The sequence below is a fragment of the Salvelinus alpinus genome, chromosome 12 (genome assembly GCF_045679555.1).
Source record: "Salvelinus alpinus chromosome 12, SLU_Salpinus.1, whole genome shotgun sequence".
In the NCBI taxonomy this organism is placed as follows: domain Eukaryota; kingdom Metazoa; phylum Chordata; class Actinopteri; order Salmoniformes; family Salmonidae; genus Salvelinus; species Salvelinus alpinus.
Genome location: NC_092097.1, coordinates 36055707 through 36071499, shown reverse-complemented (window position 1 = coordinate 36071499; position 15793 = coordinate 36055707). Strand labels below are relative to the sequence as shown.

Sequence of the window (15793 nt, the reverse complement as noted above, 5' to 3'; positions counted from 1 at the left end):
GGACACATTAGGAAACTGAAGTATTACTAGAACTGGGTCATATTCATTAGGGCAAACTGTAGCAAAACATTTTTATTTTTTAAAAGTCTTACGTTTGGTGCCTAATGAATATGACCCTGTTCAAGGCCCTTTTAGAATATGCAGTAAGTTTGAGTCAAGACAGGTGTATTCTAGACTGTGCTTTATTATTGAGCTAAGCTGAGACGCATCATTCATTAAAATTACAAAAGAGTCCAGGGACCAGAGAAGAGATGAGGGCGGGAGCCTAAAGCGCATTAATCAATGAGAAGCCTACCTCATCAGACATGGCAAAGCTCAACACGTAACATTCAATTCCCCATCCCCTTCATGTGCTGAAATTGTCTTCAGAATAGTTTTGAATCCATTGAAGAAGTCAATGTTATTCTCCTAAGAACACTAGCTTGTAGGAATAAACACTTAATAACAGCATTGAAGGTAGACTAAATGATCAGAAATTTAGTAACAATATTTGATGAAATAGTGCAGTTTTTGATGGGTGTTTTACCCTGGATAGAACTGAACACTTGCACAACACCAGAGCTCTATAAGACATTAAAAAGAAATATAACATGATTAATACAGAACTCCTAACACCTCAAAATAAGGGACACATTGTATGTGGGATTTATAATTATTTTAATTGTATTTTTTATTCAACCCTTATTTTACCTGTTATTATAATTACTAATTGGCACTAATCAGCTAATTACGGTTTCAAATAAGCAGCAACGAGAGGCAATTCCTCTGTCATGGATAGACATCCAATTTTAGCAACCTTAGTTTACTACTTGTCCTTATAGGCTATGTAATAGCATAATGTTTATCCCATATTTTGAAGTGTTACAAGAGCTTAGACAACAGAGCAGTGTTGAAACGGAATGATAAAACAGCAAAGGTCCATTCAAATTGTTCAACACATTCACAGCTAACAAGGTTTTGATGTTTTTCTGGAAAGGTTTAATTGTATTTATTTACATTTTGAAACAGTAAATTGTCATGTTATTGTCATTGCAACCTATAGGCTGCCACATTTAGCTGAATTCTCAATTTGAATGTGAACATTTACAAATATACCGCAATTTGAATGGACTTATAAGCATTAATCATCTAGAAAGATTGAACAGTTGAGATACATTTAAATACATTTGGCTAATGTGTGGTATGATGAAGTAGAACAGTAGAGCTCTGATATTGAATAAAACAGCATCACAAATGGAAAAAGAACAGCAGAAAAACCTCAGATTACTTAACAAAACAATTGTCAAATATGAGCATAATCTCTATTTCTCAGTTAACTGTTGGAGTCGTGATCCTGTAGACAATAACAGTAGTCAACAATGTACCACAATGTAGGCCTATACGTGAATATAAAAAACTATTTGGTCACATACCAACTCATAAAAAAAATAATGCCATGAAATCATGCGTATCGTATCGTTTGTAAACAGAAGTAATAAATACGTAAATAAATAAATTAAAGACACCCCAAAATACTTGTATAAAAAGGTCAATGCATGTCTATGCTCTAATTGAGTTCAATGCTCTCCCTGACTTTTCTGGTTAAATGCCTAGGTCAGGTCCTACAGTTGTACCATATCCCTATGGACTCTTTTTAAAAACCTGGTTTAATTTCTTGTAGGTTTTCGTTCATCTTTTTAAAGTATTTAAAGTAGAATTTTTATTCAGTCCTTGTAGATAGAAGTAAAAGTCCTATAAAATATGCAAACCTATGTACAGAGGAAAACAGAGCAACAAAAACATTTACAGTATATTCATCGGTTTATGTATATATTTATAGATATTTATATTCAAACTTCTGTTTGTTTCTCATTGTTTTTTAACCACTGTTCTCTCAATTTATATGTAAACAGTTGCAGCTGAAAGTTAGAGCTTGTGAAAGAGGTGCTCAATTCCAGTCATTCCTCTGCCTTCATTCGCTCGATTAGAAAACATTGGGATAGGTCTAAGAAACGCACTAATAGCTCTATAGCCTACTTGAAAGGCTAAGGGAGTTTCCATGATATTGCTGACACCTATCCAGTACTCTCAGGTCTTGGAATTCGGTTGAAACTAAGCAGAGAGAGGGGAGCAAGCAGGGAAATAAGACAAAACAGAACAAAATGGTGAGTAAGGGATGAATTTCAAGGGGAAAGTGTACATGAAAGGAGGGAGAGAGTGAGCTGAGTAAAAGCTGGTATTGAAGTGACTTAGGATTCAAATCCTAACTTGAGATACTCATAAAACTTTGAATTTCAAGTAAATCATAAATTGATTGATGCCAATGGGAACATCTCAAGAGCTCAAGATAGGGTTGACCGTTGATAAATAATGAGGAGAGGTGTTTTGGAAACACTGGACTTGACAAACCCAAAGAAATATGGATGTGTCAAGGAGAGTTTTAGGCCTGTTTGCATCGGGGGGGACAGAGTGAGATGGACCTTGTTGCAGGGATGTAGTAGAGGCTAGTTGCAGGTAAAAACAGTTTTGATATGATGTTTAGCAGTTATGCACCTAGTGCGCTAAATTAACACTGTTAGTATTGGCGTTGGGATCTGCCTGGCGGTCTCGACCGGCATTCAGTGTTTACCCACCTTTTATTTACCACTACATCCTTGTCTTAGGAAAGGTTAGACGCAGGCACTGGAATGGTGTGGCGAGAAACAGTTACAGAGCTCCATACAACAATGGCTGAATTGGTGCTGGCTGTTTACATTAAAAAAACACTTCCTGGTTTCTTTGTGTACAGTAGAAAAAACACTTCTCTAGGTCTGCAATTTGTTTTAACATCATGAAACTTCACCAATAAGTTATAACCATACAATTCACAATGACAGGCATTTTAACCTCTGTTATCATCAATTTAATTTAGACCAAACCTAATGGAACCCAGCCTCAAGGTTTCTTATACTTGCACAGCATTTCCAAGCACTCCCTTTAGTTAGTACGTGTTCTCGCGGAGAGTACATAATGCCCACTTTGATAGAAAGTGTAATGACAATAAACATCACAATTAGTCTGTGATTGTCCGAGTACTTAATGCTAGTCCAAGTAGTTCATGGTACTTTATGGATGTTTGAGAGGACATTGATGGTCTTAACATCTGAATGATTTGTTAGCTTTGACATGCTTTACTGCTAAAGCTCTCTATGGAGATGTGAAATGACATGACTGATGCGACTGCAGTATTGACATCATCGTAATGCGTTGGCTGCTTACAGTAGTGTTATGAGTAGGGTTGCAAAATTCCTGGAACGTTCAATAAATTCCCTGGTTTTCCAGAAATCCTGTTTGGAGGATTCTGATGTCCTGCTTATTCCCTACTTATTCCAGGAATCCTCCAACCGCGATTTCTGGAAAACTAGGTTGAGAGCACAGTGCTTGATGGCAGATTCTGCAGGTGACAAGGCACACCTGTGGTGACAGCCCATACGCTATATGCACTTACTTACTGAATGCAATTAAGAGAGCGAAAAGGTCATGGTATTCATTTATTTTGGTTCATGTTTCAAAGAGCACACTTAGTTTGTACATGTTAAGTTTGTGTAGTGTACTGTGAAGTTAAAAAGATAGGTTTGGAATCGAGTCGAAGATGTTTGTCCTTTACCTCTAATATTAATTTAGCCTGATTTCTCTTTGAGCCTGCTACTGAGAAGTGGCTTTTTTGCATTTTCAAATAGTATGTTCACCTAAATATGTGAATCTTCACATCAAGTGGAGGCTGCTGAGGGGAGGACAGCTCATAATAATGGCTGGAACGGAGGAATGAAATGGCATGGAAACCATGTGTTTGATAAACCATGTGTTTGATACCATTCCACTGATTCCGCTCCAGCCATTACCACGAGCTCATCCTCCCCAATTAAGGTGCCACCATCCTCCTGTGCTTCACACATATATTTAGGAATACGTGTGTATCAGCATATATAGTTTATCAGAGAGAGGAATGACTGCAGTTTTGGGAGCTGCCAGATTTGCTCCTCTTCCTAAGCAGAGCAGTGTTTCAAACTCCAGCTAAAATCTACAAAAAAATGACAGCTCAACATAGTCAATAGCCGTTCTATATACAGACACACATACATAAAATATGTGCATATAAATACATATATTATTTTGATTAATATCTTTATCCATATATACTGTATATATGTGTATATATATATATGAATACATTAGCTTTAATCCGTGTTATACATATACAGTACCAGTCAAAAGTTTGGACACACCTGTAGTAACCAAAAAAGTGTTAAACAAATCAAAATATATTTTAGATTTTAGATTCTTCAAAGTAGCCACCCTTTTCCTTGATGACAGCTTTGCACACTCTTGGCATTCTCTCAACGAGCTCCATGAGGAATGCTTTTCCAACTGTCTTGAATGAGTTCCCACATATGCTGAGCACTTGTCTAATTTTCTTTCACTGTTCACTCAATTGGGTTGAGGTCGGGTGATTGTGGAGGCCAGATCATCTGATGCAGCACTCCATTCTCCTTCTTGGTCAAATAGCCCTTACACAGCCTGGAGGTGTGTTTTCGGTCATTGTCCTGTTGAAAAACAAATGATAGTCCCACTAAGCGAAAACCAGATGGGATGGCATATCGCTGCAGAATGCTGTAGCCATGCTGGTTAAGTGTGCCTTGAATTCAAAATAAATTCCGGACAGTGTCACCAGCAAAGCACCCCCAAACCATCACACCTCCTCCATGCTTCACGGTGGGAACCACACATGCAGAGATCATCCGTTCAACTACTCTGTGTCTCACAAAGACATGGCGGTTGGGACCAAAAATCAGATCAAAGGACAGATTTCCACCGGTCTAATGTCCATTGCTCGTGTTTCTTGGCCCAAGCAAGTCTCTTCTTCTTATTTGTGTCCTTAGTAGTGGTTTCTTTGCAGCAATTTGACTATGAAGGTCTGATTCACGCACTCTCCTCTGAACAGCTGATGTTGAGATGTGTCTGTTACTTGAACTATGTGAAGCATTTTTTGGGCTGCAATCTGAGGTGCAATTAACTCTAATGAACTTATCCTCACTTTCCTGTGGCTGTCCTCATGAGAGACAGTTTCATCATAGCGCGTGATGGTTTTTGCTTCTGCACTTGAAGAAAGTTTCAAAGTTCTTGACATTTCCTGGATTGACTGACCTTCATGTCTTAAAGTAATGATGGACTTTCGTTTCTCTTTGCTTATTTGAGCTGTTCTTGCCATAATATGGACTTGGTCTTTTACCAAATAGGGCTATCTTCTGTATACCACCCCTACCTTGTCACAACACAACTGATTGGCTCAAACGCATTAAGAAGGAATGAAATTCCACAAATGAACTTTTAACAAGGCACACCAGTTAATTGAAATATATTTCAGGTGACTACCTCATGAAGCTGGTTGAGAGAATGCCAAGAGTGTGCAAAGCTGTCATCAAGGCAAAGGGTGGCTACTTTGAAGAATCTCAAATTTAACATATATTTGATTTGTTTTACACTTTTTTGGTTACTACTTGATTCCATATGTGTTATTTCATAGTTTTGATGTCTTCACTGTTATTCTACAATGTAGAAAATAGTAAGAATAAAGAAAAAACATATAATGAGTAGGTGTCCAAACATTTGACTGGTAGTGTATATGTACTGCAAATATAAACAAGTTCATATATTTCAAAACATTATGTTGTTTTAACTATGAGGTTAGGATTTCATGTTAGAAAAGGTAAGGCTGCAATATGGAACAAACCTTCCCATGCACTCTCCATGTCATCCCCCAAGAGAAAATGAGAAGGGGGAAAAATTAACATTTTGAATAGTTAATTGTAAACTAGTGAAGTGAGCGACCCCATCGGTCATCGGAAATAGTTTTGGCCGTATTCAAAAAGCATATCAGCAATATATATGTAGGTATACGTGTGTGTGTGTGTGTGTGTGTGTGTGTGTGTGTGTGTGTGTGTGTGTGTGTGTGTGTGTGTGTGTGTGTGTGTGTGTGTGTGTGTGTGTGTGTGTGTGTGTGTGTGTGTGTGTGTGTGTGTGTGTGTGTGTGTGTGTGTGTGTATACACTCTGTACACCTTTTAAATGCAACTCTTTAATCGGTTAACAGCGATTGAAAAGAGATGCAGTGGTCTGAGTATATTAATAGAGCTGCAAGTCCTCAGCAATAAAAACGTTTGGTCTTTTGGTCCCTAAAACAACTAAGGAATGACAGGTAAGACTCCCTGGAGACCGTTGCTCTGGCTCTCCTTGCCAACGGTGTCCCCTGGAAACAGACAGGCACTCCAAGCTAAAGATGAAATATCGCTTTCCCTACAAAGTTCTCTTTCTTCCGAGAAACATATTCTTTCGTTTGTTTCTCGTCCTGTAAAATTGTTCTTTAAAAAGTTGTTTCCCCATACCCAAACACATTTACATAGAGATATCCTATGGCATTCCCCCATAAAGTATTTTTCAAAGTTTGTTTAATTCTTGGAACTCTTATCATCCATGTTTCCTCCATCTCTGTTCCGTGTTTTTTTTATTTAAATAATACCTCACTTGTGGTCCTGTAAGGTAGCTATCGTTCAGGTGTGGTTAGATAGAGAGAGAGAGGAGGGGAGGCGATAAAGACAGTCGGCGCCCTGGAGCTACCCAGGCTTGCAGGAGTTTTCTGAGGTCCAAAAGGTACATCCAACAGAATTTTCTGTTACTTGGTCATCTATTTGTTCATGTTCAGCCCAGTATCTGATCCAGTTTCATACCAGCCTCAAAGAATACCTGTGTCCCGGTGATCCTTCAGTTCAATGGTGTTGTTCATGTAATCAACATATGTTCCAGCTCAACAAAAACCTGGAAAATTGAGAATACGGTCCTTTACTCATTGCTAACAGTAAAATCAGATCTATGCATAGTCACTTTAATAACTCTACCCACATATTACCTCAACTAACCGGTGCCCCCGCACATTGAATCTTTACCGGTACCCCCCTGTATATAGTCTCGCTATTGTTATTTTACTGCTGCCCTTTAATTACTTGTTACTTTTATTTCTTATTCTTATCTGTATTTTTTTGTTTAAAAAAAAACTGCATTGTTGGTTAGGGGCTAGGGGGTAAGTAAGCATTTCACTGTAAGGTCTACACCTGTTGTATTCGGCGCATGCGACTAATACAATTTGATTTGATTTGCCCCAGCAAAACATATTTTCACAGTCAAATAAAATATATTCTAATTTGTTTGAACTGTATATATGTAATTAAATAAATTAAAATGTACTATATATCAACAAATATTATATACTGTATATGCTAATTAATTTAAATATACATATGTTAAATATTCTATGCCTTCAGAAAGTATTCATACCCTTGACTTATTCCTCTCTATTAATTTGGTTGTTGATCTTTTTTATTTTCAAGTTTTGCCATAGATTTTCAAGACGATTTTAAGTTAAAACTGTAACTAGGCCACTCAGGAACATTCAATGTCATCTTGGTAAGCAACTGCAATGTATATTTGGCCATGTGTTTTAGGTTATTGTCCTGCTGAAAGGTGAATTTGTCTCCCAGTGTCTGTTGAAAAGCAGACTGAACCAGGTTTTCCTCTAGGATTTTGCCTGTGCTTAGCTCCATTCTGTTTATTTTTTATCCTGAAAAACTCCCCAGTCCTTAATGATTGCAAGCATACCCATAACATGATGCAGCCACCACTATGCTTGAAAATATGGAGTGGTACTCAGTAATGTGTTGTTTTGGATTTGCCCCAAACATAATGCTTTGTATTCAGGAGATAAAGGTAATTTCTTTGCCACCTTTTTTGCAGTTTTACTCGAGTGCCTTATTGCAAACAGGATGCGTGTTTTGGAATTATTTTATTCTGCACAGGCTACCTTCTTTTCACTCTGTCAATTAGGTTAGTATTGTGAAGTAACTGCAATGTTGTTGCTCAATCCTAAGTTTTATATCACAGACAAACTCGAACTGTTTTAAAATCACCATTGGCCTCATGGTGAAATCCCTGAGCAGTGTCCTTCCTCTCCGGCAACTGAGTTAGTAAAGACACCTGGTATCTTTGTAGTGACTGGATGTATTGATACACCATCCAAAGCATGATTAATATCTTCACCTTGCTCAAAGGGATATTAAATGTCTACTTTTTTATTTTTACCCATCTACCAATAGCTGACCTTTGGGAGGAAAACCTCCCTGGTCTTTGAGGTTGAATCTGTGTTTGAAATTCACTGCTCGACTGAGGGACCTTACAGATAATTGTATGTGTAGGGTACAGAGATGAGGTAGTCATTCATAAATCATGTTAAATACTATTATTGCATACAGTGTGAGTCCTTGCAACTTATTATGTGACTTGTTAAGCACATTTGTATTATTGAACTCATTTAGGCTTGACATAACAAAGGGGTTGAATACTTATTGACTCAAGACATTTCAGATTTTCATTTGAATAAAAAATATATAATTTTGAAAACACAATTCCACTTTGACATTATGGGGTATTGTGTATAGGCCAGTGACACACAATCTCAATGTAATCTATTTTAAATTCAGGCTGTAACACAAAACTTGTAAAAAGTCAAGGGGTGTGAATACTTTCTGAAGGCACTGTATTATATAATTTAGGGGGTCTAATTGCGGGTGACTGCTCTCACCTGTGTTTCCCTGTGTGCAGCATCTGCCTTATCCCCCAGGGCAGGGGTGGCTAGGAGTGGCTAGTAGGGGCGGTTGGCGTCCTTCGGCCTCTTGAGCTGCACCTTGAGTCTCTTCATGCCGATCTGAAAGCCATTCATTGACTGGATGGCAGCCTGGGCACTACCTGGGTTGTCGAAGCTCACAAATCCTGGGGGATGGGTCGCAGAAAGAGAGATGGAGAGACCAGAAGATGGAAATATATATAGCGTGACAGAGATAGAGAAGAGGGACGGAGTTAGATAAGTGCAAGACCAAAGAAAGGACCGTATGAGTGACAGTTGGGGGTTTATGAAAGGGTAGCATGAGATGGGAAGGAAGACGGAATACAAGATGAGGGGAGTGGTCAGATCAAAGTTACTTCAGATTTCAAGTCGATTACATGATTTCTTCATTTTGCCACATTTGTAACACACACATACATTAACTTGAATGAATACTGTACTTCATCATACAATAATCAATATAGCACATTTCCTGCCATAGCCATTCAGATGATCAGAATAAAATTTAAAAAATCTGTTTACAACACTTTAAAAACACGTGGTATCACTTCATTTGCAATTCTCTTACAATACAATAGTGTGGACATAACATATAATGCATGTTAAAGTTACTATACATTAGACACAGTTTGACACAACATCAAATCATCATTAACAAGCCTAACGGCATGCAATAGAAACAACACTAGGTCACTCAATTCAAGGGTAGTAACCATAGAATTAGAACATACATCACTCGTCGAAACGGCACTTTAGTTTTTATCGGCAATATTTATGACTCAATCAGCAAAACATCACCTCTCAGTGCAAGAATAAATATCTATTTTGATTCTGCTTCTGTTAAAAGGCCCATGAAAATTATTCATAGATTATGTTACACTAAATAGTACTATGTCCAGTCCAGATGTTGTAAATCTATGGTGGAGACTACTCAATGAATATGTTTCGCTAGTCCTGTCATGGGTATCACCATAGAGGGAGTGTTTAAGGGGGTAACACTGCTAGAACTCCACGTCATTTAACTGTCATAAACCTGTCATTAGCATATAACAGCTGTTATAAGCAGCCATGATACGTCCGTTTATGCTGCAATACATTCCTGGTAGCGTTCAGTGATATGCCAACTAACCATGGCAGTAACATTTCCTATGGATACCCTCTTCATAATGCATTCCTCATACAGTATGGCATTAGAAATGTGTTTATAAGGTATTATGAAGAGGATATTCATAGAAAGTGGTATGCTTGTTGACGCGCTAGTCTAAATTATTAAAGCCATGTCATGTATCATATGTTGTCATAACCTGACATAAACCATTATGACAACTTTTTTTGTTATTGTTTTTTTTAACCTTTATTTTACTATTCAAGTCAGTTAAGAACAATTTCTTATTTTCAATGACAGCCTAGGAACAGTGGGTTAACTGCCTGTTCAGGGGTAGAACGACAGATTTGTACCTTGTCAGCTCGGGGATTTGAACTTGCAACTTTTCGGTTACTAGTCTAACCACTAGTCTACCCTGCCGCCCCATATATAACATAACATTATAACATCTGCTCTGTCATACTAATGAGCGTAAGGATCGCTTTATGATGCAGTTACAGGTGTTTCCTACCCCTAAATCCATTGCATTTACAGTGCCATGAGAAAGTATTTGCCCACTTTCTGATGTTCTCTATTTTTGATATTATTGACACTGAATGTTATCAGATCTTCAACCAAAACCTAATATTAGATAAAGAGAACCTGAGTGAACAAATAACACAAAAATGTGATACATATTTAATTTATTTAATTAACAAAGTTATGCAACACCTAATGCCTCTATGTGGAAAAAGTAATTGCCATCTTACACTCTTTAATTGGTTGTGACACCTTTAGCTTCAATGACTGCAACCAAATGCTTCCTGTAGTTATTGATCAGTTCCTCACATCGCTGTGGATGAATTTTGTCCCACTCTTCCATGCAGAAGTGCTTTAACTCAGCGACATTTGTGGATTTTCGAGCATAAACTGCTCGTTTCAGGTCCTGCCACAACATCTCAATCGGGTTTAGGTCTGGACTTTGACTAGGCCATTGCAAAACTTGAAATGTGATGCTTTTCAGCCATTCTGATGTAGACTTGCTTGTGTGTTTTGGATCATTGTCTTGCTGCAGGACCCAGCTGCGCTTCAGATTTAGCTCCTGTATGGCCTGACATTCTCCTGTAGAATTCTGATACAGAGCATAATTCATGGTTCCTTCAACGATAGCAAGTCATCCAGGTCCTGAGGCAGTAAATATCCCTAAACCATCACACTATCACCACCATGCTAGGTCGTTGGTATGAGATTCTTACTGTGGAATGCAGTGTTTGGTTTTCGCAAGAGATAACGGGACCCATGTCATCCAAAAAGTTTATTAAATAAATGACAGAAATCGCATTTTTGTGTTATTCGTTCACTCACGTTTCCTTTATCTAATATTAGGTTTTTGCTGAAGAGCTGATAACATTGTGTCAAAAATATGCAAAAATAGAAAAAACCCAGAAAGGAGGCAAATACTTTTTCAGGGCACTGTATCTGTAACAGAAGACCCGCAAGACAAATTCACTCCCGCCTGGGCCCTGAATTTTCAAGCAACTACAGTGGGGCAAAAAAGTATTTAGTCAGCCACCAATTGTGCAAGTTCTCCCACTTAAAAAGATGAGAGAGGCCTGTAATTTTCATCATAGGTACACTTCAACTATGACAGACAAAATGAGAAAATAAAATCCAGAAAATCACATTGTAGGATTTTTAATGAATTTATTTGCAAATTATGGTGGAAAATAAGTATTTGGTCAATAACAAAAGTTTATCTCAATACTTTGTTATATACCCTTTGTTGGCAATGACAGAGGTCAAACGTTTTCTGTAAGTCTTCACAAGGTTTTCACACACTGTTGCTGGTATTTTGGCCCATTCCTCCATGCAGATCTCCTCTAGAGCAGTGATGTTTTGGGGCTGTTGCTGGGCAACACGGACTTTCAACTCCCTCCAAAGATTTTCTATGGGGTTGAGATCTGGAGACTGGCTAGGCCACTCCAGGACCTTGAAATGCTTCTTACGAAGCCACTCCTTCGTTGTCCGGGCGGTGTGTTTGGGATCATTGTCATGCTGAAAGACCCAGCCACGTTTCATCTTCAATGCCCTTGCTGATGGAAGGAGGTTTTCACTCAAAATCTCACGATACATGGCCCCATTCATTCTTTCCTTTACACGGATCAGTCGTCCTGGTCCCTTTGCAGAAAAACAGCCCCAAAGCATGATGTTTCCACCCCCATGCTTCACAGTAGGTATGGTGTTCTTTGTCCTCCAAACACGACGAGTTGAGTTTTTACCAAAAAGTTCTATTTTGGTTTCATCTGACCATATGACATTCTCCCAATCTTCTTCTGGATCATCCAAATGCTCTCTAGCAAACTTCAGACGGGCCTGGACATGCACTGGCTTAAGCAGGGGGACACGTCTGGCACTGCAGGATTTAGTGTGTTACTGATGGTAGGCTTTGTTACTTTGGTCCCAACTCTCTGCAGGTCATTCACTAGGTCCCTCCGTGTGGTTCTGGGATTTTTGCTCACCGTTCTTGTGATCATTTTGACCCCACGGGGTGAGATCTTGCGTGGAGCCCCAGATCGAGGGAGATTATCAGTGGTCTTGTATGTCTTCCATTTCCTAATAATTGCTCCCACAGTTGATTTCTTCAAACCAAGCTGCTTACCTATTGCAGATTGTCTTCCCAGCCTGGTGCAGGTCTACAATTTTGTTTCTGGTGTCCTTTGACAGCTCTTTGGTCTTGGCCATAGTGGAGTTTGGAGTGTGACTGTTTGAGGTTGTGGACAGGTGTCTTTTATACTGATAACAAGTTCAAACAGGTGCCATTAATACAGGTAACGAGTGGAGGACAGATGAGCCTCTTAAAGAAGAAGTTACAGGTCTGTGAGAGCCAGAAATCTTGCTTGTTTGTAGGTGACCAAATACTTATTTTCCACCATAATTTGCAAATAAATTCATTAAAAATCCTACAATGTGATTTTCTGGATTTTTTTTTCTCATTTTGTCTGTCATAGTTGAAGTGTACCTATTATGAAAATTACAGGCCTCTCTCATCTTTTTAAGTGGGAGAACTTGCACAATTGGTGGCTGACTAAATACTTTTTTGCCCCACTGTATATAATTTACAATGTCTCTTCAATGTTTTCTAAAAAAAAATGTGAAAGAATAATAATAAGGATAATAATGAAGAATAAATCATCTTTACAGGTGTTTTATCATTTTTACCCACCAAAGCATTTACTTTGGTTTGTCGCCCGATCCACAAACACTTTGGAGGAGATGACATTACCGAAAGGCAGGAACATCTGCATCAGCTCGCCATCCCCAAACTCCTGAGGGAGGTGGTAGATGAACAGGTTACAGCCCTCCGGCCCTGCACACAGAGAGAGAGAGGAAGGATGGGATGGGGGAGAGAAAGGAGTGGGAGAGGGAGAGGAGAGGGGGAAAGAAAGGAGGGGAACGGTGGCATCGGGGAGAGAAAGGAGAGGAGAGAGGGGGGGTGGCATCAGGGAGAGAAAGGAGAGGAGAGGGGGAGTGGCATCAGGGAGAGAAAGGAGAGGAGAGGGGTTGGGGCAGGGGAGAGAGAAAGAGGAAAGGAGTGGGATGGGGTGGGAGAGAGAGGGGGGGTTATAGCAAAGGGGTGTGAGAGGTGGTGGTATTAAGGGGGGAAGACCAATCAACATGATGATGCAACTAAACTGGTACATAATATGATATCAGAAAGACTATGTAGAACAAGTTCTGGAATCAGATGATGCCACATAGGGGGCTCTGGTCAAAAGTAGTGCACTATAAAGGGAATAGGGTGCCATTTGGGATGCAAAATGATTCCCATATGTTTAATCTACACTCCACAGGGGGGAGCCAGAGTCCCAAGCCAGTGTCATCCAGCACACAGGTCAATGAGTTCTCCCTCCACATGGGCTGATTACAGCAAGTCTACTGTTATGCATCTCTCTCACTTGCTTTCTCTGGCTTTCTTCCAGGACAAAAGAAAACACAGAACATTGGCTGTTTCCCAAAGTATCTACATGTTAAATCGCCGGTTCTGCTGGTGACAAAGAAAGACAAAGAATGGAAGCTATTGAGGTGCACCCCTCATGTAACATTGAGGCAGACTGCATGGACGTGCTATGAAAGGGACAGTTGATTTGTTAGTAGTGTATGAGCCTGGAGACAAGCAAAAAATACCAGCCACTTTAACACTTAGTTTGATCAGATTGGCATAGACCAGGGTTGGTGTGTGTGTGTGCCTCACCTTCTCTCTGCTGTTGTGGGATGATGGGAGGAGGCTGGGGAAAGGCCTGGCTGATCTGGCCATATGCAGCAGGGTAGGCTGCTAAGACACACACATACATAAGCAGATCAGATAACACTCAAAGGCGGGAGAGCCGAGCGCACACACCTACACACACTCACTCACTCACGCCGTGCACAAAAATATTTATACACACACATGTATTTGATAAGACGCTAAGACTCATGTTTTTACACACACACACACACACACACCTACATATCAGATTATGCATACACACACACCATGTGAGAGTGACATACCTGCATACTGCTGGACTCCTGTGTAAGCCTGCTGTAGGTGATCTGCTGCAGTGGGACTCTGAGCTGTTGAGTCGAAGAGAAGGAGAGAGAGTGAAAGGACAAGAAGAGTAGAAAAAAACAGTAAGGATGGGAAGACACAGAGAGTGAGATATGAAGTGGTTAGAGAAGGAGATATGAAACGGTTAGAGAGGGAGAAATTAAATGGTTAGAGAGGGAGATATGAAGTGGTTAGAGAGGGAGATATGAAATGGTTAGAGAGGGAGACATGAAACGGTTAGAGAGGGAGATATGAAGGAGTCACTGTGCTGTGTTTGAGCGTGAATGGCAATTTAACTTAATCTCTCCTGTCTCTCACCATTTTCACACAAACAACTGGGCAAAAAGGACACAGTCTGGGACTGGCTATATTTCCACACATACAGACACCAATTTGAACAGTTTTAATGACCAGATTGACCACTATAACACGCCAAGATTAATGTAGATCCACCCCATCCGCTCAAGAACTCCTGGCACTATATGACATTCTTGTGTGGTGCACATTTTTGGACCAACACATGTTACAGACACACAGCGAATTGGAAATATTACACCTAAATAATAACCAATACCATGCCACTACACACACTCATCAGAACCACACTGTCACACACATGCATGTAAACACACCCACATTTCCACACATGCACATACTTCTCTCTCTCACAGACAGACAGACAGACAGACAGACAGACAGACAGACAGACAGACAGACAGACAGACAGACAGACAGACAGACAGACACACACACACACACACACACACACACACACACACACACACACACACACACACACACACACACACACACACACACACACACACACACACACACACACACACACACACACACACACACACACACAGACAGGGGGGAGAAAGGCTTGAGGATGGGTACCTTCAGAGAGAGAAGAGAGGAAGCAGCCACCCTGAACTCCAAAACAACTCCGCTGAGCCAAACCGTTTTTCTCAGAGTCCTCTCTAAAAACCACCTCCTGCAACACTGGAAAGAGATTGGAGAAAGAAGCATTTCCTCCACTATTCACAAACCCAAGGACGTTGACACACATACTGGCTAACATTGGAACATGATGCAAGCGCATACTGTACATCAGCAACCTTTATAACCTTTTATAAACACCTTTCTTACCATTCATAACACAGCTGTTTGTTTCTTTGTCCTTTGTAAGATGACTACAAAAACCTGTTTTTCAATACAGCCAGCCCTCCTGAAAAGAATCCAACATCATGCCCCTCTGAAAGGATGGGAAATGTTTGGGGCAAAATAGACCTGCTGCACAAGTTACCCTCAGTCACAGATTTGCACCACAGCCACATCATTATTACACGTGAGAACCGTGTAAAATATTAAATTAAACGCAGTCTCAAAAAGCCACCTGTCCCTTCTAATAGCCGGGCAATGGCACAC

At 39.8% G+C, this 15793-nt stretch overlaps 1 protein-coding gene across 13 annotated transcripts in view; it reads right to left on the bottom strand.

Annotated features, from left to right (window-relative positions):
• Positions 1-166: 166 nt before the first annotated feature.
• LOC139536002 (CUGBP Elav-like family member 4) overlaps positions 167-15793 on the bottom strand; it is a 131985-nt gene continuing 116358 nt past the window's right edge. For 8 of the 13 annotated variants that reach the window (XM_071336052.1, XM_071336055.1, XM_071336053.1 and 5 more), the window contains 6 exons: positions 15263-15367; positions 14326-14388; positions 14024-14104; positions 12995-13138; positions 8646-8833; positions 167-6829 (listed from right to left, as the gene is read on the bottom strand). In XM_071336052.1, the coding sequence (XP_071192153.1) occupies positions 8706-8833; positions 12995-13138; positions 14024-14104; positions 14326-14388; positions 15263-15367 (521 nt within the window). In that variant the 3' untranslated portion in view covers positions 167-6829; positions 8646-8705. The remainder of the gene's footprint in view (positions 6830-8645; positions 8834-12994; positions 13139-14023; positions 14105-14325; positions 14389-15262; positions 15368-15793) is intronic. The other 5 variants (XM_071336058.1, XM_071336063.1, XM_071336064.1 and 2 more) reach the window with 2 other exon arrangements.